This window comes from Lynx rufus, unplaced genomic scaffold (genome assembly GCF_022079265.1).
Source record: "Lynx rufus isolate CCGP_SWC_20201006 ecotype Redwood Valley unplaced genomic scaffold, mLynRuf1.p SCAF_24, whole genome shotgun sequence".
Classification (NCBI taxonomy): Eukaryota; Metazoa; Chordata; class Mammalia; order Carnivora; family Felidae; genus Lynx; species Lynx rufus.
Window position 1 is genome coordinate 16,198,865 of NW_025814839.1, and position 27,822 is coordinate 16,226,686.

At 41.8% G+C, this 27,822-nt stretch overlaps 1 protein-coding gene across 6 annotated transcripts in view; it reads left to right on the forward strand.

The window, feature by feature from the left end:
* Positions 1-18,656, forward strand: part of PRR14L (proline rich 14 like) — a 56,465-nt gene extending 37,809 nt beyond the window's left edge. For all 6 annotated transcript variants that reach the window (XM_047087966.1, XM_047087962.1, XM_047087965.1 and 3 more), the window contains 5 exons: positions 4,028-4,099; positions 4,759-4,930; positions 5,506-5,612; positions 16,147-16,218; positions 17,675-18,656. In XM_047087966.1, coding sequence (XP_046943922.1) covers positions 4,028-4,099; positions 4,759-4,930; positions 5,506-5,612; positions 16,147-16,218; positions 17,675-17,954 — 703 coding nt within the window. In that variant the 3' untranslated portion in view covers positions 17,955-18,656. The remainder of the gene's footprint in view (positions 1-4,027; positions 4,100-4,758; positions 4,931-5,505; positions 5,613-16,146; positions 16,219-17,674) is intronic.
* The last annotated feature ends 9,166 nt before the right edge of the window (positions 18,657-27,822 follow it).

The window sequence follows — 27,822 nt, forward strand, 5'->3', positions numbered from 1 at the left end:
TCTTTGCAAATGTCCCATGTTTGCTTTCCAACCTCTGAGGAAAGTTGAGGGCTGGAAATGCAAGGCTATTTAGAGTCTTCGTGCCTATATTTTCTGTTTTCTGTGCCAAATCTATGCTGAGAAAATGTAGCCATAGTTCTTAAGCATAGACCTCTCTAGTTTTCCTGCAGGACCTACCCCTGTATTTTTACCATTCTTTGTTCTGTCCAATTCATTCTGCAAACTATCAAATCTTTTGACTCTCTGCTTTTCTATCCTTGCCCCCACCTTGCAAAAAACAAATACCATTACAAGTTAGAAGACTTGCAAGTAGTGACAAATAATGGCTTATGATACCTTGTTCATAAAATATACAGTCAGCACCTAATTGAGTATTTTGTGTATAAGTAGGGCACAGAATAAGTACTTTTTAAGTAAATAAAGTAATTATGTAGGTATCACCAAATCTAGTTCCTGAACCTCTGAATTTCTCTTTAGAGCAGAAAGGCTTCAAAGATTGGCATTTACATACTATAGTTGTACAATTTGTAGAATTTTAAGTGAACGGGAAAAGAGTGGTTTGACAACTTAGAATAGTTGAAAATGATTTCAATATCATTTTACCTTCTTATTAGAAATAATAGGAAAAAAATTATTGAATTATATCCCTAAAAATCTGCTTTAGACATAATAGATAAATCTTCCTGTTTGTAATCCCTCGAATAAACAGAAACTTAATTTTTTTTTTTAAATTGGCCCTTATCATTGCTATAGTTTAAAAATTCAACACCCACCAAGCCTCAAAATTCCAAACAGCCTGGAAGAAGCCTTGTTCTTTGTATATCTGTGCAGTCTCTTATGTAGAGTATTGTGTCACTATAAAGCTGTCTGGCACATATTGGAAAGTTCCTTGAGCATCTTAGCAGAAACCTAAATAAATAAAAAGTGTTTCAGAAAAACACCCCAGAACCTCAACATGGCTGATTGAAATTGAAAGACTAATGCTACTATAAGTACTTATCTTATAGTTAATAGAAAAATGTTCTTATAATGCAGCCACAAAAAAATACATTAGAATGAATCAAATTGTTTTAAATGATGGTATACTGCTTTTATTTTGTCTAGTTTGTCAGTATGCCTCTATACTCTCATAAGCACTCTCTGGTCAGTGTGTGACATGCAGCTTTAAATCATGTTACCTTCTTTAAACTGTGTTCATGCCAGGGGCGCCTGGGTGGCTCAGTCGGTTGAGCATCCTACTTCGGCTCAGGTCATGATCTCACAGTTTGTGAGTTCAAGCCCCATGTCGGGCTCTGTTTTGACAGCTCAGAGCCTGGAGGCTGCTTCAGATTCTGTGTCTCCCTCTCTCTCTGCCCCTGACCCATTTGCAGCCTGTCTCTGTCTCTCTCAAAAATAAATAAACATTAAAAAAATTTTTTTTAACTATGTTCATGTCTGAGGTTGGAGTACAGACTAGTTCTTCATTTCACCCTGTGAAAATGTGTGGCCCTTTGGCTCTTTCTTCCTTGAGAACTCTTTCCCTCCTGACTTTTGTGTATTCCAGTGTGGAATATATTCTCTCCCCCTTCCTATCTCTAGTATTTTTATTTTTTTTATTTTTATTTATTTATTTATTTATTTATTTATTTTAATTTTTATTTTTATTTTATTTTATTTTTTTTTTTTGGGACAGAGAGAGACAGAGCATGAACGGGGGAGGTGCAGAGAGAGAGGGAGACACAGAATCGGAAACAGGCTCCAGGCTCCGAGCCATCAGCCCAGAGCCTGACGCGGGGCTCGAACTCACGGACCGCGAGATCGTGACCTGGCTGAAGTCGGACGCTTAACCGACTGCGCCACCCAGGCGCCCCAATTTTAATTTTTATTTTAATGGAAGCGTTTGTAGGGACTTTTTCTTCTTGTTGGCTCTAGAAGTGCCTTAACATTATATACCTTGGCTTTGAGTTTAGAACTTTGCTGCTCTTAAACACATTTAGAAATGTTACACATGATATGGGCACCTGCGTGTCTCAGTCAGTTAAGCATCCAACTCTTGACTTAAGCTCAGATCATGATCTCATGGTTCATGAGTTCAAGCTCCACATCGGGCTCTGTGCTAATTTATGTTTCCATAGATTTGTGGGGGGGGGGGGGTTGGGGAACAAGTGAATGAGAGAAAGGATCCTAGGAGGGGCAGAGGGAAGAACGGAGGGGGAGAAAGAGAGAGGAATGGAGCTCACCCAAAGCGGGCTCTTATTTTACGTGAAGCAGGGCTCGTGCTCACCAAATTGGGGCCCGGATTCACCCAAAGCAGGGCTCAAGCTTACCCGATGTGGGACTCAAACTCACGAACCATGAAATCATGACCTGAGCCGAAATCAGATGCTTAACGGCTGAGCCACCCAGGTGCCCTCCATAGAATTTTTTTTAAGGTTTTATATATTTAAGTAACCTATACCCAACATGGGGCTCCAACTGAAGGACCCTAAGATCAAGAGTCGCATGCTCTACCAACAAAGGCAGCCAAGCGCCCCCCCAATAGAATTTTCTTATTTGGACCTTCAGCACTCTATAATATAGGTTGAACTGGCCTCCTTTTTGCTGCTTTTATAGATGAGGAGCCTAAGACACGTGGCTTTTTCTAACCCAGATCACTCAACTGGTTAGTATTTCAGCTGAGCTTGATCTAGACCCAGGGTCTCCTGATTGCTGATTTGGTCAGCTGCTTTTTCAGTGTACCATCCTGCCTCTTTCCTTTTATCAGTAGCCCTCAAGGAATCCTGAGTTGGTGCTAAACATCCTAAAAATCTGAATTATTTGTGTTTCCTAGACCTTGAACAAATCTACTTCTAAGAGGAGATGGATTGTATTATGGTCATCATACCAATGCCTCACTGATTAAACCTATACTGAGTTCCAAATTCAATAGAAACTGATGCAGGTTTTACTTTGAGAGGCACAAAAAGCTCTCCAACATCACGTATTGATGTAGCTATAAGTGATGAATACCATTGCTTCAATAATAAAAATAAAAGTTTCATTACAAAGGAGCTAATAACCCTGTTAACAGTTTTCTTCTACATAACCATGTTTTACGTGGAACTTGGCCTTAAAGAAAAGAGTTTTGGGCTCCTGGGTGGCTCAGTCGGCTAAGCGTCTGACTCTTGATTTCAGTTCAGATCATAATCTCACTGTTCATGAGTTTGAGTCCCACATCAGCCTCTGCCCTGACAGCACAGATCCTGTTTGGGATTGTCTCCCTCTCTCTCTGCTCCTCCCCCACCCCCGCTTACTCCCGCGCTCTCAAAATAAACTTACAAAAAAAAAAAAAGTTTCTTCCATAAGGATATAGAAGTTAGACTTTATGTTAATGGTATTAACATAGAGATGAATAATACAAGATTTTTTTAGCTGTAAATTATTTTTTTAAATCTCTAATTTATGTATTCAACAACTTCATTAGAAGATACAAGACTCCGGGGCGCCTGGGTGGCGCAGTCGGTTAAGCGTCCGACTTCAGCCAGGTCACGATCTCGGGGTCTGTGAGTTCGAGCCCCGCGTCGGGCTCTGGGCTGATGGCTCAGAGCCTGGAGCCTGCTTCCGATTCTGTGTCTCCCTCTCTCTCTGCCCCTCCCCCATTCATGCTCTGTCTCTCTCTGTCCCAAAAATAAATAAACGTTGAAAAAAAAAAAATTTAAGAAGATATAAGACTCCAAGTCATTCTTATTCCCTCCTGTTACTGTCCTTTCTTTATTTCTCTCTCTACCTTCTTTTCAAGTTAGAAAATAATTAAGGTAAGTTAGAAAATAATCTTCCTGTCAGCCTGCCTCCATTCCAGTGATGGGCATGTAAATGTAATTTTCATCACTGGGATGGGGGTGGGGGGTGGGCTTCTTTCTGAGTGAGTGACATTTCTTATCTTCCTAGGGCCTAATCAAGCATCATGTGCCGTCAATGGCATCAAAACCTTTTGAGTACCCCCAGTGGCATCAAAACTTTCCTGTTGTTCTACTGCCCTAATTGCTTCTGTACTTTTGCTTCACTTCAGCCACACCATGTTACCGTATGTGCCTCTTCCAGGCATGGAAGCTACTTATAACACCAATGGCAGTCAGATGAGGTAAGCCTGCAGCAGTGCCTGGAACATAAGGGCTTGCAGAGTGTGTGTGTGTGTGTGTGTGTGAGAGAGAGAGAGAGAGAGAGAGAGAGAGAGGAAAGTGAATGTGCAAGCGAGCACAGCACCTGAGAGAGCACACTAGCTGATGGTATGGGTCTGGTGTAGCATGATTCTGATGTCTTGTTCTCCTAAACCTGGTCCAGGATTCAGGCATGTTTTATAAGTATTAACTAAGAATATGTAATCAATACTAGCTAGAAAAAAAAAGACAAACTAGTCAGCTCATTGTACTACAAGTTGCCTCTCAAGCTATTTCTTAATCATGCAACCGACTTCATTGTCTGGATGAGATTGATCTCATCTGAGCACAGTTCATTGTTCAGTTCACTAAATGTCTTTTTCTTCCAAAAAGTCTGTCCTTTTATATTTTTCCTTATAAAACTGCTCCATACCAATGAAATTGATTGCATTCTTGGAAGTTTTTACATATGTAGACATAGGAGGTGTCCAGAAGGAACTAGAAAACAGGTTGACTGGAAATGTCATTGCTGAAAGAGGGAAGATCTTCAACCTTAGTCTGATGTTAAGAAGTTGAATGTGCCAAGATAGAAAGTGAAACCCATCTCATATTTTCTTCTCTGTTTTTCTGTCCATGGTGCTAGACTAGAGCCTCCGTTCCCTGCCTTGGTACCAAAGTCTTGCTTAGTAACAGACTCAGCTGTCACCAAGCTCCTGCTTTCAGCCTCCGAGTTCCCGGTTCCTGGATTTGATGAGCTAGATGATGTGGCAGCAGCATGCCCCCATCCACAGAGCAGCCCTCCAGAACAGAAGGAGGTAAATGTAAAGTGCTGGTGGAGTTGTGAGTGCTACTGGGCATGTCCACTGAGGACTACAGATCACATGATTGGTACACAGGCCTCTGAGTGTCTTTCCTTATCACCGTTAGCTTCAGCTGAGTGCTGAAGATTACCAAGGCAGGAGTTTTTCTCCTTAGCCACCAAAGCTACACTGGGTCTCTTAATCTGCATTGTTTTCCAGATCCTTTTTTCTTGATGATAACATTTAACAGGGTTTAGAGAGTGAGTTGGACCAACGAGGTGCTTCATGCATTCAAAGATGAGTGAACAATGATGTTCTTCAATTTTGCAAACTGTCTCTGTCTCCAGCAGTTGATAGACTTTCATATTGCTAATCTCAATATCTGAGCTGAATGGGTGATTCTCTTCCAATAGTATAAAGGGAGCGGTTGTTGAAAACACTGTTAGCGGGAGTAAGGGGAGCTTTGTCATAAACTACTTACTAGAGCCATCTATAAACTGAGGAAGTAAAATCTTGAGTGTCAAAAGAGACTTCATGTATTTTAAATGTCTTATAACTTGACCGTCTTTCTTCTTAACCCTTAAAAATAGGCTGAGCCAGAGAAGAGGCCAAAGAAAGTCTCACAGATTCGTATCCGGAAAACCATTCCTAAACCAGACCCTAATCTTACCCCCATGGGCCTTCCTCGACCCAAAAGGTGAGTTCCTTCTCTAATACACATAGGTTCACATTTTTGGAAAATTGTTTGGCACAATATAATGAGCTTTTAAATAATTATATACTCTGAGCTATTTATCATACTTCTAGGAAGTTATCCAAAAGAATTAATTGGTAATGTGGCCAGAGGTTTATGTGCCAGGGATTTTGTAATGCATTCTTAATCATTTTTATCAAGCTCACTATGCCAGATATTATGCTGTCCCTTTGCATACATAGTCTGGTCATCCCCCAGTGGTGTTGGGAGGTAAGCACTATTGTCACCCCCAAGTTTTGATGAGGGTGCTGAGGCTGAGTGGTTATGACACCTGTGTTAGGCCATGTATCAGTCATGGCACAGGTGGTTTCCGTCTCACACAGGTTTTACCTGACCCCACAGCCCAAGCTCACAGCATTCTATATGCAAAGTTGAGGAGGGACCTAAAGGTCATGAGGGAAAGAAGTTAAATTCCTTCCTTCCTTCCTTCCTCCCTTCCTTCCTTCCTTCCTTCCTTCCTTCCTTCCTTCCTTCCTTCCTTCCTTCCTTCCTTCCAGAAAATGCCAAATCCATGCTATGGTCTATATCATGACCTTTAAAAACTTGGCTTCTAAAGATTTTTTTTTTTTTTTTAATTTTTTTAGTATTTGTTTATTTTTGACAGAGAGAGACAGAGCATGAGTGGGGGAGGGGCAGAGAGAGAGGGAGACACAGAATCCGAAGCAGGCTCCGGGCTCCAAGCTGTCAGCACAGAGTCCGACACGGGGCTCTAACTCACAGACCGCGAGATCATGACCTGAGCCGAAGTCGGACGCTCAACCGACTGAGCCACCCAGGCGCCCCAAGATTTATTTTTTATGACAGAGATAATTTGCTAATCCTATAAAGAGAAGTAGAAAGAAAAAATTAACAAATTATGTATTTGTTGTAATATGTACTATACAGACACACTATGAAATTATAAGTATTTTAAGAAGATCTCCAGAGTTATATTCTCTTGTGGTGGTTTTCACTCCATTTCTCATTGGCAAATGGAAGCCTAACACTGGTTCCTTAGTAACCCCAGGGTAAATTATTGAAATTTCCTGAGTGTCAAGAACACATCTGTAAAATGTGGGTAAGAATTCCCAACACTTAAGATTACTATGCAGTCCAATTGAGTAAAAAATGTGGGGGCACCTGACTGGCTCAGTTGGTAGAGCCTACAACTCTTCAAGGGTTCAAGTTGAAGCCTCCCCATTGGGCATGGAGCCTACTTTTAAAAAGAAAAAGGAAAAAAATGTGTACTGGTACCTATTGTATTGCTTCACACAACACAAATGCAATAGTTACTGTTACTATGATCAATTATGACGTTCCACTTTTCCCAAGTGGTCTTGTCTTAATATATTTTTATCTCACACTGCTTTTATTGATCATCCTATCAAGTCTTTATAAGAGAAATGTTTAAAATATTTCAGATATCCTAGGTTGAATAGTACTTACTACTAGTGAATGAAATAGGATTCAGAATCAGATGTATTCTATCTTGCATGTATATGTAGATAGAAGTTCTAAAAAATCTTTTATGTATAAGTAAGTAGTTGGGAGTGGAGAAAGTTTTAATATAGTAATGACATTCAGTCCTTTGAACTTCTTTCAAGTAAGTGCCAAAAAATCACACAGTGATCTATCATCAAATTATATTTAATGATTTATCACCTATTTTTTTGAAAGCAAAGGATTGAAAAGTGCTGATTTACATAGGTTCTGTTACCAGACATTAAAGGAGCAAGTATCTCATTGTATGGGCAGTACACCAAAAAGATCTGACCAGTAAGTGTCAAATGCCTAATAATTTGTATGTTGGTCTTTCACTTAGAGATAACTTTAATCTAATATAGTGAAAGGGGTTGAAGAAATAAGATTTTTAATAAACCTTTGCCTAAGATATCTTTTGATGAGCTATTCAGATACTCTTTTGTCAAAAAATCTTCAAGTTATAGATTTAATGCATTATATTTATCAAAAAACCTTGACATGTAACTTTTTTTCTTTTTCTTTCTTTCTTTTTTTAATATACTTGACACAATGGGAGCGCCTGGGTGGCTCTGTTAGTTAAGCATCTGATTCATGATTTCAGCTCAGGTCATGGTCTCGTGGTTCATGAGTTTGAGCCCTAAGTCAGGCTTCGCACTAGCAGTGTGGAGCCTGTTTGGGATTCTCTCTCCTCTCTCTGCTCCTGCCCCACTCACACTCTCTCTCTCAAAATAAATAAAAACTTTGGGGCGCCTGGGTGGCTCAGTCGGTTAAGCGGCCGACTTCAGCTCAGGTCATGATCTCATGGTCCGTGAGTTTGAGCCCCGCGTCGGGCTCTGTGCTGACAGCTCATAGCCTGGAGCCTGTTTCAGATTCTGTGTCTCCCTCTCTCTCTGACCCTCCCCCGTTCATGCTCTGTCTCAAAAATAAATAAACGTTAAAAATAAATAAATAAATAAATAAATACTTTTAAAATAGATATACTTGACACAATGTTACATTAGTTTCAGGTGTACAACATAGTGATTCAGTAGGTCTATACAATATATGGTGCTACCCACAAGTGTAGCTACCATCTGTCACTAGTATAGTACTATTACACTTGATCTTAGCCAAAAGGCCGAGAAGCGATAGTACAGTACTATTATAATGCCATTGACTGTATTCCCTGCGCTGTACCTTTTATCCTTGTGACTTATTCCATAACTGGAGGCCTGTATCTCCCACTCCCCTTCACCCATTTTCCACATCCCCCTACCCCTTGACATATTAACTTAATTGGCAAAAGCAGTTTTTGTTACTCAAGCCCATCTGCCAAATTATTCTTCCTAACTTTTGTTTTCCAACTCAGGTAAATGTGTTGATCTGCACCTTTAAGAAAACCATACAAACCATTGAGAAATAAACTATGGAACACATCTTACTCCTTATTATATGGAACACATCCTTATAACTTATTGTAAGGTAGATTTGTGAAAGCCATAAGTCAAAATTAAAATCATATGCAACAAATATAATTAATTTATTCATTTTAATAATTCATTATTAAAACAACATGATAATGCTATTTCTCATCCTGAATTTGTAACAAACTAATGTGTAGCTAGAATAATAAATTACAAAGTGAGGAATATGGTAGAAAGCATGATATTGCTTCAGTAAATGTGTATGCATGCATGAAACAAACTCTGTTATTGGACTTCTGGAATAATTAAGAGTCATAAAAAATCAGAAATAAAGCTATTAATTTATGTAAATCTTAGGATTGCTTCAGTGTTTAATGTAGGAGAATAGTGTATTATGAAACCAACTGACATGGCAGTATCATAATTTTTGCTGTTAACAGTAGAAGTTATAACATTTTATAAGATGAAATAATGTAAGGATTAAATAATTGGATTAAATCTTTCTTTATATAATTTGTTAAAAGTTTATCCCTTAACTGAGTGAAATTACTTAAAATTTTTCATCTGTGGGTTTTACACACTTCATCTTCAAATGTTTGATAGTCCTAGTAAACATTTCAGTTATATGTGTGTTGTTTTTTAAATTTTTTCAAGTGGGGGAGGGGCAGAGAGAGAGGGAGACACAGAATCCAAAGCAGACTTCAGGCTCTGAGCTGTCAGCACAGAGCCCTACATGGGGCGAGGTCATGACCTGAGCCTAAGTCGACGCTTAACCAGCTGAGCCACCCAGGCACCCCTCAGTTATATGTTTTAAAAAGGAAGGAAAGGATTGGCTGAGTGGAACTTTTCTTTCTAAGTGATAACAGACTGTCAATGAGAATTGAGAATAGTTTGGAAAAAACATAGGGTACAATTAAATACATGAGCAGACTATTGATATTTGAAGCTCTCTTTCATAAGTAGGGCCAGGAGGCATTGTTTGATGACAATCGGGAGATAAATGAGGCAAAGTCACTCTGACAAACCCATTCCAAAACATATTTGAAATCTGAATATTCTGACACCACCCAAAGTATCCTATTTCTGAGGCCACTCCTCTCTTGTATGTGATGGGAACTATACCTAATGGGGAAAGACAAGTCCAATACAGGTTTACAGTAATTTCATTACTTACTAAGTGAGCTTAGCAAGATTAGTTATTTGTTTCATATACCAAAGCAGAGTTCAGGGTGTATAGGTGCTGTTCTGAAAGAATTTGTGCAAGGGGCACCTGGGTGGTTCAGTTGATTAGGCATCCGACTCTTGGTCTCAGTTCAGGTCTTAATCTCAGGGTCGTGAGTTCAAGCCCTGCTTTGGGCTCCGTGCCGGGTGTGAAGCCTACTTTTAAAATAATACAACATCTCTCCCAACAATTTGTCGAAATGGAGAAATCTGCATGAATGTTCAAACATATGACTTCTAGGAAATTAAAGATTGGGAGATTGATTCCCCTAAAAGTGGGATTCCATGTACTCTGGCATGTCTTGGTACCCTAGTGTGAATACCACTGGTCTAGGGTATTTAGTAGCAACCTTATTTAGCTCCGGGGAGTCATGTGTCAGTCAGGGTCCAATCAGGAGACAAACTACACAGTATTTTATTTTATTTGTCAGTTTTATCTTAGAGAGCTTGAGCAAGGGAGAGGGGCAGAGGGAGAAAGAGAGAGAATCTTAATCAAGCAGGCTTCACACTCAGCACAGAGCCTGACATGGGATTCAGTCCCACAACCCTGGGATCATGACCTGAGCCGAAATGAAGAGTTGGATGCTCAACCAATTGAGCCACCCAAGTCCCCCGCAAACTACATAGTATTTTAAATAGGGGAACTTTTTTTTTTTTAATAATTTTTTAAAACTTTTTTTTAAATGTTTCTTTATTCTCAGAGAGAGAGAGAGAACAAGCAGGGGAGAAGCAGAGAGAGGGGAGACAGAGGATCCCAAGTGAGCTCTGTGCTGACAGCAGAGAACCCAGTGTGGGTCTCAAACTCACGAACTGTGAGATCATGACCTGAGCTGGTTAGACACTTAACCAATTGAGCCACTCAGGCGCCCCTTAATAATTTTTTTTTAAGTTTATTTATTTATTTTGAGGGGAGGGAAGGGCAGAGAGAGAAGGAGAGAGAGAGAATCCCAAGTACACTCTGCATTGCCAGCGTGGAGCCTGATGCGGAGCTCAGACCCACAAACCATGAGATCATGACCTAAGCTGAAACCAAGAGTCAGACACTTAACCAATTGAGCCAACCAGGATCCCCAAATAAGGGAACTTTAATATAATAGAGTAACCGTAAAGATGTACAGAGTATTCTGAAGGGCACCCTAAGACTGAGGGAAAGTACTCAAGGTAGGACAAACTTGGAAGGGGGCCACCTCCTCTATGTTGGCATTTTGACTTTGTTCGTGAGGGTATGGGTGCAGCCCATTCGATGGCTGGGTTGCTAAGGCCAGATCTAGGCAAGCAGGAAATAGCAAACAACTTCTAGGGTGCAGATGAGCTGAGGCAGGCAGGCATGCAGAGGGACTAGGGGTGCCTCTGTGGATGTAATGCTTGGAGCATGTGGTGTTTCCTTCAGGAGGGCCACAGGAAACAGCCCTCAGGAGGTTGGGGTATAAGCTTATGGCCTGGAGTGCCCCACATGTGTCAGGAAGCATGTGGCATGATCACCAGTCTAGGGTTGCCAGAGCACTGAGGGACTACATACTCTGGCCACACAGCTAGGGCAGAGCCCCCTCCAAATGACCCCCTCCTGACACGCCAACAAACATACACCAGTGATGGGGGGGAAAAGTTCACCAGAATCAGGAAGAGAAGCTCCTTTCCTCTTAGCAGTGTTCCCCCAATGCCTTCTTTTGCCGGAGCTTTTAGCATCATACTTACTGTAAAGAAGAAATGCTTCAAGAGTCCAGGATTCCATTTTCACAGAGCAGGTTCTGGAGGGTACATTTTGAGCTAAGAAGTTATAATATAACTGGCGCATGCCAGTAAACAAAACTTTGAATATATTCACTCGACCAAGAGCTGAAGAGATTTGAATAAATGGAAAGGTTTATGTTTCACACAGTCAGAGTTAACATGGAAAAATAAAGAAGCAAGAATAGCCAGGAAAATTCAGAAAAGGAGTGAAATGGGAGAGGTGTTAATCCTAAGAGACATTAAAACATATTGTAAGCTCGGATGCCTGCGTGGCTCAGTTGGTTAAGCTTCTGACTCCAGCTCAGGTCATGGTCACATGGTTCGTGGGTTCAGATCCCACATTGAGCCCTGCACTGACAGCTCAGAGCCTGGAGCCTGCTTAAGACTCTGTGTCTGTTTGTCTCTCTCTCTCAAAAATAAACATTAAAAAAAAAAAAAAAAAATATATATATATATATATATATATATATATATATATATGTATTATAAGTAAGTAAATAGAAGTGTGATGCCACAGCAGAAACATACAAATTGGTAAAACAAAATAGAAAGTCCAGAAGTAGACATGACTACATAGAGAAATATAGAATGTGACAAAGGTGTCCCCTCAAATTAGTGGTAAAAAGATGGACTGACTGTTCAGTAAAGTGCTATTGGGGCAACTGGGTAGCCAGTTTAAGAGTAATAAAGTTGGATCTGTACCTTAGACCTTTCACCAGAAGAAATCCCAAATGAATCAAATTTAAGTAGAAACAAATCAGACTGTAAGAATACTTGACAAAACCATAGGAATTTTGTTTTTTTATGTAAACTCCAACTTCAACGTGGGGCTCGAACTCGGCCCTGAGATCAAGAGTTGCATGCTCCACTGACTAAGCTAGCCAGCCGCCCCTGCCCACAGGAAATTTCATTGTTGTTTTTTTGTTTGTTTTTTGTTTTTTTTAATGCTTATTTATTTATTCTGAGAGAGTGAGAATGCACAAGAGGATGAGGAGCAGAGAGAGAGGGAGAGAAAGTCCCAGGCAGACTCTTGATTTCGGCTCAAGTCATGATCCTAGGGTTGTGGGATTGAGCCCTGTGTTGGGCTCTGCACTGAGTGTGGATCCTGCTTAAGATTCTTTCCTGCTCGCACATGCTCTCTCTTTCTCTAAAATTAAAAAACACACAACACACACAAAACAAGATGCACTGCTTTATATATTTGTATAATCAGTATCTTAAGATAATGTTATGCTAGAGCCAAAATTGTCTATAGAGTGCTGTCATTTGTGTAAAATAGTTTCAGGGGAATAGAAATTCCCTAAGACTTCTATTTTATATAGACCACTTCTGCAGCCATGACTTCTTTTTTTTTTCTTTTTTTTAACATTTATTTATTTTGGGGACAGAGAGAGACAGAGCATGAATGGGGGAGGGGCAGAGAGAGAGGGAGACACAGAATCGGAAGCAGGCTCCAGGCTCTGAGCCATCAGCCCAGAGCCCGACGCGGGGCTCGAACTCACGGTCTGTGAGATTGTGACCTGAGCCGAAGTCGGACGTTTAACCGACTGAGCCACCCAGGTGCCCCCTGCAGCCATGACTGCTATAAACATTTGTAAATGAGAGACATGGTTGCTCAAAATCAGAATTTGAACCCACCCCCAAATGCCTGATGTTTTCTCTTTGGCCATATTTATAGATTTGTTCTCTCTACCTGAGAGTATAAAAGCCATTGTTACTCAAGAAGCAGTTGGTCATCTTAGGTATTAAGTGTCTCCTGGTCATTTTCTAGGCCAGAAAACAGATACCTTCAAAAATTGTTGCTATATTCTGCTTAGGGTATATATCAGCATATCTCTGGCTCAAGACCACACCTTATGCAAAGAGTTTTTGATGTTAGCTCTGAAACTGCCTTCCTTATGATGGAAATCGTAAAAACAGATCAAGTGATGAGGGAGAGAGGACCCAGCAGATGGAAGACACTCAAATGTAGACTTTCTCCAAAATCACCCTGGGCAAGATGGGCTTTCCACGGAAAGTGTCTGTGCTTTTGAGGCAGACTGTGCCATTCCAGTGAATGTAGTCTCGCTGAAGAAGCCAGTTTGTTGAGAGGCCAGAAATTCCAGAATCTGAGCTCTGCTCACAGACCTTCACCTCAGTCCAGAAACAATGTGGATACATACTACCCTGATTTGCAAGTCAGAATAACTGGGAGGCTCATCTTTCACTCTCGGACTGCCCATCCAACATCTTTAATGTAGCAGTTGCTTCTGCTCAGAAGCAAAGTAGTTGTCCTCTTTTGGAACGCCAGTGCTAAGTCACTATGAACTTTTGTATACATATTATTATTTATGTATATTTTCCACAAGCATGTTCTTTGCTGAATTGGAATTGAACCAAACCGAATCTCAGTTAAGATTCTCATAAAGAAACTAAAACATGACACCAAAAAGTTAATTAACATGCTCTTCAGACTCTGCTTTTCTTATCTGAATGAAACAGGTTTAAAATACAGAAACTTTGTGGTGATAAGTTAACACTATTAATAGTTAATATAAAAGTTATCACAGTAAGTTTCTACTGATATAAGTGTGGTGACCTGAGGGTTGAAGCTATTATCTTCCACATCGTAGCAACGATGAATAATAAACAAATGAATTGAGTATACTCATAAACAAATGAGTAAATAAAAGGTTAAGTTTTATGGTATGTCAACCAAAACTCTTTGAGGACTGATCAAAGGTCTACAGCAGGAAATGCACAAGATGAGTGTAGAATATCTTGTCCTACCAGAAAGTGATGAAGTTCTCAAAAACTACTAAAGTCATGTCAAAGAGACTCAGAAACCAATTTGGAACTCCCACTGGCCACAGATGAAACAGAGCATCAAAAAGAATAATAACTGCAACAGATTGGAGCATAAGAAATATGTTTAAATGGAATAGTTTATAATGACACTTTAAAAAAAATTTTTTTTAATGTTTTTATTTATTTTTGAGACAGAACATGAGCAGGGGAGGGGCAGAGAGAGAGGGAGACACAAAATCTGAAGCAGGCTCCAGGCTCTGAGCTTTCAGCACAGAGCCCAACACAGGGCTCGAACTCAACGGACTGTGAGATCATGACCTGGGCTGAAGTTGGATGCTTAACCGACTGAACCACCCAGGCACCCCTATAATGACACTTTTAAAACAATCCATTGGCCATATTTGGATGAGATTAGAGAACCATGTAATTGTTTGGAAATCAGTAAATAAAGGGAAAGAACCAAGCATGAGCTGTTTTTCCTGTGCAAAGTGTACTACAGGGTTACTAAGTAATGGATGAACATGAAGTTTCAATTTAGACAGAAGAATTCTACCAAATGAATTGAGAAGGAGTGCTAGACTATCATTAAGTATGGCCCTAAAGAAGTAATAAATATAGTCAGTGTTCTTCAGTGACTAGTAATATTTTAAAAAGATCAACAACAGGTATCCTTTCCCTCGGGATGAAAGTATACACCACCATCTAAAAATCTTCCTATCGGGGTGCCTGGGTGGCTCAGTCAATTAAGCATCCAACTTTGGCTCAGGTCATGATCTCATAGTTCATGGGTTAGGGCCCCACATCAGGCTCTGTGCTGACAGCTCAGAGCCTGGAGCTTGTTTAGATTGTGTCTCCCTCTTTCTCTGCCCCTCCCCTGCCCATGCTCTGTCTCTCTCTCTCAAAAATAAGTAAACATTAAACAAGAAGAAGAAGAAGAAAATAAAAATCTTCCTATCAAAACACATAAATCTGATTATGCCTCTTATATCTAATTGTCAATCTATAGGAAATACCTGTAATATTTTCCATATGTTTGGTTCAGAGGAACGGGTTAAATAATATTTTGTGGGTGTAATCATAATATAGACTGGGGAAGCCACAGGTCAGACAATCTGGTTTCTTCAAATAAATGACAAAATAAAAAAGGAGACAAAATAGAACACTAGTAATGTATAAATTGAGATGGTATTGATTGGAATTAAAAGTTCCAGGGACTGATGTTTGGGAGAAGGGTAAAAATATTGATGCACTCCAGTTTCCAAGTTAAGAAAACTTCTTAAAATTCTTGCCAACCACTGAAAGAGAAGTGTATAATTTCCAAGCCAGGAAAGGGGGATAAAAGAGAAGTGAACAGCAGTCAGTTAAGGAGAAGAAAAGAAATATTGAAAAGGTAAAAGAAGCTATAAAATATGAATAGTAGATACAAATACAGCTATATCATTGCCAGTAAGTATAAATGGACTAAATTTCACAAAGCTGAAGATTGGCAGCCTAGAAAAGAAAATCTGGTACATGTTGTGCACGTGAGACACATCCAAAATTCATTGCAGGGGCACCTGGGTGGCTCAATCAGTTAAAGGTCCAGCTTCGGCTCAAGTTACGATCTCGTGGCTTGTGGGTTCTAGCCCCATGTAAGGCTTTCTGCTGTCAGTGCAGAGCCTACTTGGGATCCTCTGTCTGCCTCTCTTTCTGCACCTCTCCTGCTTGTGCATGCTCGCACTGTCTTGCTGTCTCTGAAAAATAAACATTAAAAAAAAAAAATCAATCGATCAATCTCAATCCAGAGGGCCTGTAAGAAAATGACTCATCAAGTTGGGAAGCCAATTTTATTTCTCTTAAGAGAACACGAAGAATTTATTTTATTCTCTTTTCAGATTAAAGAAAAAGGAGTTTAGTTTAGAAGAAATATATACCAACAAGAATTATAAGTCTCCTCCTGCAAACAGGTGGGTACATGAGTAGGAGTGAATAGACTGGGAGGGCTTCTGAAATGATCGATGCAAATCTCCAATCCATTCACTTTAGAAAGGAAGTTATTGGAAATAACTAGAATTGGTATTTTTAGTTCCCAGCGCTTGAACTGGGGTTGGTGGTAGGATGGGACAGAAATGTGTGATGAGTTAGGTAGGTACAGAAAACACCACTTCCTTTCAGTTTGTACTTGTGTTTTTAGCAAAAACCTAGCTGTCCTTTTCAGGACTAGTAATCATTGATCTTCAGATATGATTACAAATCCAAACACAGACGGTGTTTCACATGGCTACCTTTGAGTGTGAATTCAGTTCAAGTCAGGGAACATTTATTAAATTCCTGTTGTGTCCAGGTTGTAGCAGGAGAGTTCTAGGATTTTATCCTGTAAAGTGAACATTTGCTCTAAGACCTTTGTACGAGATTATTCATTGCAGCATTGCTAAATAATAGGAAACAATTGGAAACAACTTAAAATTGAATTATGATTCAGCCTTATAATGGAATACACTGTAGCCATTAAAAGGAATGAATCAGATACCTGTTTACTGAATTAGAATAATCTTATAAGTTATTGACAGATCAGAGAGGCACAGTGTATAGGGCAGTGTATGTGGTTTGCTACCATTTGAACACAAGAAGAAAACCAAAGTGGAGGATATAGGATATATGCTGTGGGTTAGCAGACTATAGGCCACATTCAGCGAGTGGCCCATTTCCTTTCTTTTTTTGTTACCGTCTGTGAGAAAAAAAAAAAAAAAGGTTTCTATATTCTTTTTTTTTTTTTTAATTTTTTTTTAACGTTTATTTATTTTTGAGACAGAGACAGAGCATGAACGGGGGAGGGGCAGAGAGAGAGGGAGACACAGAATCGGAAGCAGGCTCCAGGCTCTGAGCCATCAGCCCAGAGCCCGACGCGGGGCTCGAACTCACGGAGCGTGAGATCGTGACCTGAGCTGAAGTCGGACGCTTAACCGACTGAGCCACCCAGGCGCCCCAAGGTTTCTATATTCTTAAAGGGTTGTTTAAAAACAAAAAATATAATCGAGTCCTATGTGCTCATTAATTTAAAAATGTTTCCTACCTGTCCCTTTACACAAAAGGGCTGATCTCTGGTAATATATGCTTATTTATGCATGTCTCTGATTGAATGACTTTGTGAATACATAAAAAAGTGGCTGGTGTTGCCTATGGGGTCTGGTCTTTATTCCTTACCCTTTTGCTCAGTGTCAGTTTTTTCACTGGGTGTTCATATATTACATATCCATAAATACATATTTTTCTTCGTACATAAAAAGATACTGGCCAGAGAAAGCAGTCAAGTAAGTAGTCATTAGTTGTTTTAGCCCCAGTTGACCAGAAGGGTTGGTGACCCAGGAGATGGGCCACGTGAGTCATTGTATTGGTGATTCTTTTTTTGTGCTCCACCCTTAGGTGTTTGGAGACCATCTTTGAGGAACCTAAGGAACGAAATGGTACGCTAATCTCAATCAGCCAACAGAAGAGAAAACGAGTTCTAGAATTTCAGGATTTTACAGTCCCACGAAAGAGGAGAGCTCGTGGTAAAGTCAAGGTGGCAGGCAGCTTTACCAGGGCCCAGAAGGCAGCTCTGCAGAGTCGAGAGCTGGATGCTCTGTTGATACAGAAACTAATGGAATTGGAGACCTTTTTTGCCAAGGAAGAGGAGGAGCAGGAGCGATCATCTGGTTGTTGAGAAGCAGTTTGGTTTAGGGGTCTCAATTTTAGATTTTCCAGGCTCCTTGGAAGAAGTTGCCTAATTTTGCCCTACCGCCCAAACTACTCAAAATGCAGTCCGTGGATTTTACCTATTTTAAGGTGCAACCTTTTTAGGAAATGGTGAAGGAGGGTCCTCTACTTCTCCTGCTGAGTATTGAACCTCAGGAATGTTCCCTTTCTCCTGGAAATGGTCCTGAAAACCATCTGGCCCCCTCCTCCTCACACTCGCCATCCACAGGAGGAAGACTCAGCATACCTTCAGTAACACTAGAATTCCAAGGACTCATAGCATTTGCACGTCCGTGTGAAAGTTCTGCGTTGTTTACGGTGGTGCTAGACCAAGATTATTTAGAGACGTGGCCTAGGGAGGGGGACCTGGCGTCCTGTTCTTTGTGGTCTCACCAGCTCATTTCAGTAGTTGAGGAAAGATGAGCTGTTGTGTTTCCTAATCCTTTTGAGTCTGTCTGCCCAGAATCGTGTGTGTGGGTGTGCGTGTGCGTGTGCGTGTGTGTGGCTTTTCCCCATCATTTTCTCCCCTCTGTGACTATGGGTCACTAGTGCCAGAGGAGCCCGTCCAGGCCCCATTCAAAGTAAGTTGCACTTTTTAATGTTGTGGTGTTATTTTCATTTGTTTTTATTTCTTTCTTTTCTTTTCTTTTCTTTTTCTTTTTTTTTTTTTTTTTTTTTGTATTATTGCTGCATGTTTGGAGCCTTTAAATGTGATTTTAAAACAAAATTTTAAGACATCAAGGAGAAAGACAGTAATGTCTTCAGAATATATGACAGGCATTTGACCCAGTGTATCAGTGCATGGTATGGGACAATGGTGAGACATTTTCCCATTATGTGTTTCAAGCAGTCCCTTCCCCATTTCCACCTTCCAGTGTAACTCATTAGAAGGAGTACTTTTTCATCTGTGTTCTCATTCTTGCCCACTAAGTAGATGTGTTTATTTTAATGATAGAAGTAAGAGCAAGTTTTCCTCCCAATCATTTAAAAAAATGTGAAGGTTGGGTGTGGTCTTAATGGGTTTTATCTGAAGTGGTAGTCTATAACAAAGTTGGGTACGGCAGCTCAGGTGGTGATAAAAGGCCGACCCAGAGTGTTTGCAGCTGTCAGAGCAACTTGCTCCAAGAGTGGGGAGTGAGATGGCACGTGGTTCAGACCCAGTGATGCATCCTTGCAGGGGGATCATGAAATTCCACGGCCAGCACTCTCTGAGAACACCATCGTACTCTGGGCTCCTATGTCAAACCTACTGGAAATTTTGCAGAGTGCCAGAGTTGGCAGTTCTTTCATCTGTGCCTGCTTGAGTCTGTGGGCAGAAGGATGCTGTGTGGGTCGGCCAGGCCCAGAGGTGTCATTCGTTTTCCACTTAACTCCTATGTGCCCTTGCCCTGCTTCCCCCCCGCCACCACCATCCCCTGTGTTTTATCTTTCTTTCTCTCTTGCTTTCATTACAAAAGTTCAGAGAATTAACATTCCTTGGCTGGTGAGTGGGATGCTACACCCAGCCTCAGGACACTGGTCACCTCTTCCCATGCTCCTAGGAGCCACTGCTAGGAAGCAGCCACCCAAGGAGACTGTCAGAGCTCCAGAGATATTTTCAAAGTCAGTCTGTTAGAGAAGAGTGAGTGGTGCCGTCCTGGTGTGTCTCCTAGGGTTCCTTTGTCTCCCCATTTGTGAGTGGGTGGGAAGATGGGGTGGGGGCAGGGGGTCTCTATGTGCCTTTCCTTTGCAGGTTGACAGTCTGTGCCACACTGGAGCAGAAGAACTGACATGAGCAAGAAAATAAAAGTGCCACATCTGTCTTCTAGGCCCACTGCCTCAGACATAGCATTTAGTAAGTGAAATACACATCTGGTAACCCATAGAGGCTTCTAAGGCCATGGCCAAATAGCATTGAAGAGAGCCGCATTTCCACACTGGCTTGGAATGTGAACCAGATTCCGCTGTTCTACATCTGCTTTGCCCAGACTGTATAGACACAACCTGTGTTTCACCTCAGTACCTCTCCCATCCTGGGACAGGGTCCTTAGACACTAAATGCTTTTCTCTGTCTTTTTGCCTAAGGGAGTGGGGATTAGTATTCCATTTTACCCTCTGACAAACATTTTTAGGGAGTGCTGCTGGACAGCTTGCAAACTCCCAGCAACTCAGCAGAGCCCTGTTTGCCAGGTCCGTTGCTGGTGTAGACGAGTCAGCAATGCGGCAACAACCCATGTCATCCAGCAGACTGAAGTTGAACGGGCACAGCTGTGGCATCACCACCATTACAGAGTATAATTTCAAGTTTGCCCTTATACATAGGCACGGTATTTGCAAGAGCCAGGAGGAATGATTTGGAACATTGGAGGCATGGAGTAAGTGGAGGCCTGGGCTCCCTCCTTGTCCTGGCAATGTGGAAGAGAAGCAGCTCTGAGGCATCTCTGCCTATCGTTGAAATTCTTGGCCTGCCCTCTGGCCCGGGGCCTTCCCCTGCTCCAAAGTTAAGAAGGGGCCCCCATTGCAAACTTGAAATTGCTTGCCTAAAACCGATACATCAAGTTCTAGCAGTGCTCAGCCACACCTGTCTTTGCATCTGTTTTCACCATTGGCCTGGCCAGCTGCAAGGCTAGATCTGTGGTCCTCGGAGCCTGTGGAACCTGCCCACAATTGGGGGGGGGGGGGGGCGCGTTAGTCGGCTGCTGGCACACCACTTGCCCAGAGCTACAGGAGGTCTCTTTCTGGGGTGGGGGTTGGTAGTTTCTGAGTATGGGGACTTCCCACCCCAAATGGTGGGAAGTTACAGTTAACTATGATTTACTCAACTATAATTCAACTCCAGAGGCTTAGTGCTTTTAATATGGGAAAGAGAGGAGAAATCTCAGGTCCAATCAGGGTTCTGCCTATCAGCTTTTCACTGAAACTTCAACTATGTTTTTTTTTTTTCCATCTTTCAGTTATAGCTATATTTGCCCCTCATCTGCTTCCTGCCCCCTTTCTCCTCTTTTGGTCACCTTTCCAGTTTCATTTCTTCATTAGTTTAAATGTACCTCATCACACCTATTAAAACAGATTATGTCCACTTTTTCTTACTGACCTTACTCTAAGAGCTACAGCTGAGGGAGGTACAGTGGAAAGACATGTAGCATTTGCCTTACGTGGAGCCTGAAGAGCTTAGAAACTCATGCTGTGAATCCCAAAACTCAGCGCTCCTTTAAGAGCTGTGAAAATCATGACATTTTGTCACAGTTTTGCCTGAAAGGGTCTTTTGCGCGGGTGCCAGAGCCAACCTGAGGTAAATTCCAGATCCTACCATCTGGGCACGATCCCTCCCCCCGCAGGGCTCACTCCCTGCCCACCAGACCAAGAGCAGCATAGGGTGTGCAGTACTGGGGCGGCAGCACCAAGGCTCTGGTGCAGCCTGATGGAAAGCACAGCCAGCACTTGGTCCCCAGGCTGGGATTCCATCTCCTAATACCACGTATATGGAGATCCGTGAAAGACCAACTTTTAGTCAGTGATGCTTTTCTCCCATTACCTGAGGGAGAAGTATGCAGTTGGTGCTTTCTTTTAATTCCCTTGTTTTGTTTTTGTTTTGTTTTGGAAGCTTTTCCCCTGGTATCATGGAAAGGACCTCTTAAGCACCACATTGTTGGGTGGCTGTATCCAAAGTCTAGATAATTGGCCAGAGGTAGGGAGTAGCCTTTCCTGGATTGATGCAAAAGAAGGGCTCCTTACCACAACTGCACTTCTTGATATAAAAAGCTGGCTGCAGAGGAAGAGTTAATTTTACAAAAATCAAAGTTTGATATCATCTAGCCACAAATTGAGCAGCAGACGCTAATTTGATTATAAAGTAAGGGTCCCCATATAGCCCACCATCTAGCACAGCATATTCTCAGATTTGATGCTTATTCATTGTGTGTCTTCACGAGCCCCTCCCTGGTGCTGAGTTGGATTTGAATTCTTGGTGAGAGGCCTCAGCATCTCCTTGGGCTGGTCTGGGCCAGTAAATAGCTGCCTGAAGTGTTTATATATTATCATGGTCAATATAGTTCAGTGAAATTTGTACATTTTTGGTAACATTGGCATACATGATGCCCCTGCAGTTCTTTTTCTGTTTGGTAGTTTGTGACTCTAAATTCCCACTGTTATGTGTGTTAATTTATGAAAATAAATTTTTTTTGGGAAAACCTTTCAAATAACTGTCAAGGCTGTTACTTTATTCTTTTTTTATGATTTTATTTTTAAGTAAGCTCTACACCCAACATAGAGCTTGAACTTACAACCCCAAGATCAAGAGTAGCAGGCCCTTCCAACTGAGCCAGCTAGGTGCCCCTGTTATTTTACATTAAAAGTTTACCTATAACATTATGAGGTTTCACCATTTTCTGAGGACTGTCCTGTGCTCAGAACATGTATAGGCCTCCACCTTTGGGTGGCCTTCTGAGCTTTCGATGAATCTTCTTAAATTTACTCAGTGGCAGCAAATCATCTCTTTGAGGGAATTTGGTATTCGGAAACAGTCAATACTCATTCAGATCTGAGTCCTACCCACTTAAGTGCAGTAGGTTTGCTGAGTAAGTATTTTAGGTGTGATTTTTAAATAGTGCAACTTTCTCATTTGGCGAAGGGGGAAGAAGCAGTTATAAATTCAAGTCATAAGATGTTTCAAATATTAGCAACCTATTTGGAGTAAGAGCTTCACTTGCTAATGAGACTACTAAGGAGAGTGTAAATGTGGTGGAGTACATTCATTTGCTGTAAAAAAAAAAAAAAAGGCTTGCCTTTTATCACATATCCTCCCAGCTGTACACAAGGTTGGGCTATGAGTCTTCTATTCTCAGTTCTCTAGTGAGATGATGGCAACTAGTGAAAGAATGACTGAAAACATGGCTCTCAAACACCATACTGACATGTCCCAGGAAGAAGCATGATTTCTGAGGATGTTTTTCCTTTGTCCAGAGGAAAAGCAGTGTACAGCATCCCTGCTTGTCCTTTTCCAATTCATGGCTTCTACAACAGAATTTGGGGAGCATTCTGCCTCGCAGCTATGTTTCTGCTTTTTAGATTTCACAGTTCTTTGAGAAGAGCACATTTTCTTTGTTTAGAAGGGAAAGCGCTAATCATCTATTACGTGTTATTTCTCTAGCATCTCCCATTATAGAGTCTCAGCGTTGGTAAGGCTTCCTGAGAATAAGAGGACTGATCCAAGCTGATTTAAGAGTCCTCTGTTGTGGGACACCTGGGTGGCTCAGTCCATTAAGTGTCTGACTTTGGCTCAGGCCACAGTCTCACGGTTTGTGCATTCAAGCCCCTCATCAGGCTCTGCTGACAGCTCAGACCCTGGAGCGTGCTTGCAACTGTCTCTCTCTTTCTCTCTGCCCCTCCGCTGCTTGTGTGCTCTCTCTATATATATCAAAAATAAAATTTTTTTTTAATGTTTATTTATTTTTGAGACAGAGAGAGCATGAACAGGGGAGGGTCAGAGAGAGAAAGGGAGACACAGAATCCGGAGCAGGCTCCAGGCTCTGAGCTGTCAGCACAGACCGGGGCTCGAGTCACGAGCCGTGAGATCACGACCTGAGCTGGAGTCGGACACCCAACCGACTGAGCCACCCAGGCGCCCCCTGTTTTGCATTTTTAATGTCAGACTCTTGAAGATGGTGAAATGGTCCCTGAAATAGTGCGAACATACCCCAAAGAATGGGATGAGTCTGGCTGCCCCTCATGTCCTTCCCCTACTGCTGCCTGCCTAAGTTATCCTGGTAAAACACAATTTCACACTTCTCAGAACCACCTCTTAAAATCTCCCTGTTGCTTTCTCCTCGCCCCCAAATAAAGATAGTAACTACCATTTATTGAGCCCTGACCAAGGGCCAAGCATTTTGTGCTTATTACCTCCATGAATTCTCACAGCAACCTAAAGTAGGTTTTGGGTTTTTTTTTAATGTTTATTTATTTTTGAGACAGAGAGTACAAGTGGGGAAGGGGCAGACAGAGGGAGACACAGAATCCAAAGCAGGTTCCAGGCTCTGAGCTGTCAGCGCAGAGCCTGATGTGGGGCTCAAACTCACAGCGAGATCATGTCCTGAGCCAAAGTCAGGTGCTTAACAGACTAAGCCACCCAGGCACCTCTGAAGTAGTTATTTTTAATCCCCACTTTGTAGATGAGGAAACAGGCTTAAAGCTCACATCTACTCCTGACCATGGTACTACCAAACCCAACGTTTCTGCCCACACCTTTCTCTCTATTTCATTTCCCTTTGATGCTCCACCACCCTGAATTTTTTCTTGTTTCTCAGATCCTCCATGCTGTCGCTTGCCTTGAAGATTTTACACAAAAGCTGTGACCTTGGCCAAGAGTGTTCTTTCTCCCACCCCTTCATTGGACTGCCTCTACTTCAGATTTCTGGGGGCTTTCCCCTAGCCCCTTCCCACTCTGCCCCCCGCCACTGCCCTGATAGTCACCCCTCTTAGATGCTTCCTCAGCCCATGCAGTCTCCACCCTCTGAATTGTCTGCTCACTCCTCAGGTTCCCCCTTTTGCCAGTGAGCTTCAAAAGAGTGAAGTCTTGTTTGCCATCCCTAGCCCCTTGCACATCCCTGGCACACAGGTGCTCAGTCACTGCTTATTGAACATATCAATGTATCATGGGCACAAAACTATCAAGCCAGTCCTCTGGAAGGGCATGGACAGGTAGGGGAGACAGACACGGGTCAGGAACTGAGAGGAGCCCAACTGGAGAGTTTTAGAATACAGAGAGAAGTGCTGTGGGGATAGATTTTTTTAAATGCTTATCTAGTTTGAGAGAGAAAGTAGGAGGCAGAGAAAGAGGAGAGAGTCCCAAGCAGGCTCTGCTCTGTTGGCACAGACTCAGATGTGGGGCTTGATCCCAGGATCATGAGATCATGACCCAAGCCAAAATCAAGAGTCGGATGCTTAACTGAGCCACCCAGGTGCCCCCAAGCATCCGGGTTATGATCTCACAATTGATGAGTTCATGTCCCATGTTGGGCTTGGCGCTGGCAGTGCAGAGCCTGCTTAGGATTCTCTCTCTCCCCCTCTCTCTCTCTCTGCCCCTCCTCCACTTTCTCTCTCTAAAATAAATAAGTTAAAAAAAAAAAAAAACAAAAAACCAACTGAGCTACTCAGGCACCCCAAGACAGATTTTTTTAATTAAGAAATGTAAAACTTGCAGAAAAGAGAAAAGAACAACATAACAAGCACCCATATTTCAGTCATTCATAATTAACAAGGGTTAATATTTTCCAAATTGCTTCCAGTCATGTTTAAAAGAAATAAAACATTACATGGGGCACGTGAGTGGCTCGGTCAGTTAGGCATCTGACTTCAGCTCAGGTCATGACTTCACAGTTTGTGAATTTGAGCCCCACATCAGGCTCTGTGCTGACAGGCCAGAGCCTGGAGACTGCTTCAGATTCTGTGTCTCTCTCTCTGCCCCTCCCTTGCTCACGTTCTGTCTCAAAAATAAATAACCATTAAAAATTTTTTTAAAGAAATAAAACATTACAGATCACTGAAGTCCCAAAACTATCAGTCCCTCTTATATCCCCTCTCTACTCCCTAAAGACAGCCACTATCAAAAGGTTAGTATTTGTCCCTCAGTGCCCTACCTCCTCTCTGTCTCTGTCTCTGTCTCTCTCCATCAGCAACTTAACAATATTTTTACATTGTTTGTTTTGTTTTTTGTTTTGTTTTGTTTTGTAAGCTCTACTCCCAATGTGGAGCTTGAACTCACGGCCCAAGATCAATATTTGCATGCTTTACCGACTGATCAGCTAGGCACCCCTATATTGGTTTTTGGGGTTTTTTTAAAGACACATTTATTTAACATCATTACCAGACTATTAACATTTAGCAATCAACAGTATGGGTGCAAGAAAACAAAACAAAGCATCCGTATTAAGACCCTTTGTTGGAATACTTCAACTCTATACAGAACAGAAACCAAAATAATCTATTATACAGTTAGTAACAAATACAATCCTTGTGTTTTTTGCCCGTACACATGAATATTATCTAAAACGTATCTTCTTTGTAGCAGCTAGGCTCTGCCACAGTGGTGCTTAGCTGAGTTCACAAATCTATTGTATCTTCCCTGTTACTTCTCTGACTCTCCTCTCCTGCTAAGCTTTATTTACTGACAGAAATTGAAACCTTCTGTCACTGCCATAGCTACTGCCAGAACCGCCATAGCCACCTTGGTTTTGTGGTTTGGCAGAGTATGCTCCTCCACCACCAAAGGGCCCAAAGCTTCTGCCTCCAAAGTGGTTTTCTTTCATGGGTCCAGAATTTGAAGATTGATTATTGTAATTGCCAAAATCATTATAGCTTCTGCCACCTCCAAAGTGACTACCATCTTTACCAAATCCAATGCAGCCATCCCCACTGCCACCATATCCAACCACCACCATGGCTGCCACCAAAGTCACCCCATGACCAAAGTTGTCATTCCCACCAAAACCACTTCCATGATCACCACCAAAGTTTCCAGAATCATTTCAACCTCTTTGGCTTGACAAAGCACTAGCCGTCTCTTTCTTATATAGGGCTTTCCTCACTTCACAGTTGTAGCCATTCATGGTATGGTATTTCTAAATGACAGTCTAGTCAGTCACAGTCATGAAAGGTCACAAAAGCAAAGCCTCTCTTCCTGCCACTGTCTCAGTCAGCCATGATTTCAATCACTCCAGTTTTCCCATATTGTTCAAAATAATCTCTTAGGTGATATTCTTCAGCATCTTCTTTAATGCCACCGACAAAAAAATCCTTTTCACAGTTAAGTGAGCACAAGTCTTTGACAATCTTCTCTTTAGTTCCACAACTCTTAAATCCACCTCCCCCTGAAGCACTTGGTGTTTGGATCTCTCATTACCATTACCACACAGTCTATGAGCATTCCCCATTGCTCAAAATGGCTCCTCAGACCCATTGGTTGTTTCAAAGTTTCCATGAAGAGCTTCTGCAGCTGCTCAGAATCTTTGGAAGACTGATTTAGACATGAGCACAGGAGGAGGAGAAACTTGAACAATGCCTACTTGCTGGCATCCAAGGGCAGAAAGGATAGGTATTTTGTTTTTAAAGTACACCAATCATGGGTGCCCGGGTGGCTGAGTTCGTTAAGTGTCTGACTCTTGATTTCGGCTCTGGTCATGGTCTCAGGTCATGATCTCATGGTACATGGGATTGAGCCCCAGGTCAGGCTCTGTGCAGATAGCTCCCAGCCATCTTGGGATTCTCTCCCTCTATGTCCCTCCCCCACTCGTACACATTCATTCTCTCTCTCTCTCTCTCTCTCTCTCTCTCTCTCTCACCACCTCTCTCTCTCTCAAAATAAATAAAAATAAATGGGAGAGAGAGAGAGAGAGAGAGAGAGAGAATCCCAAGCAGGCTCCATCCACCTTGTTAGCACAGAGCATGACATGGAGCTCCATTCCACAAACCAGGAAGTTGGTTGCTTAACCAACTGAGCCCACCCAGGTGCCCCTAAATAAAAATAAACTTAAAAAATAAAATAAAATGCACCAATCATATACTTAGTATGTGTCAATTAGCATCTTGGTTATTATCAACTGACATTTCATTTTTGAGACCTACTCAGGTTGGTAACATAGATCTAGGTCATTGCTTTCCATTGCTGTAGAGTAGACCATCATAGAAATGTAATTGGGGAATTCCTGCACCAATAGGGATTCAGAGAGATGGTGCAGTCTACTGAAGGAGAGCAGGAATTGTCTGGGGACTTCTGCTTTAGAAAGGCAATGGGTTTTCCAATTAAGGATTATGAATATATGCACATAGAGGTCAAAGTCTTGATACCTCTTCTTGGCCTTGGA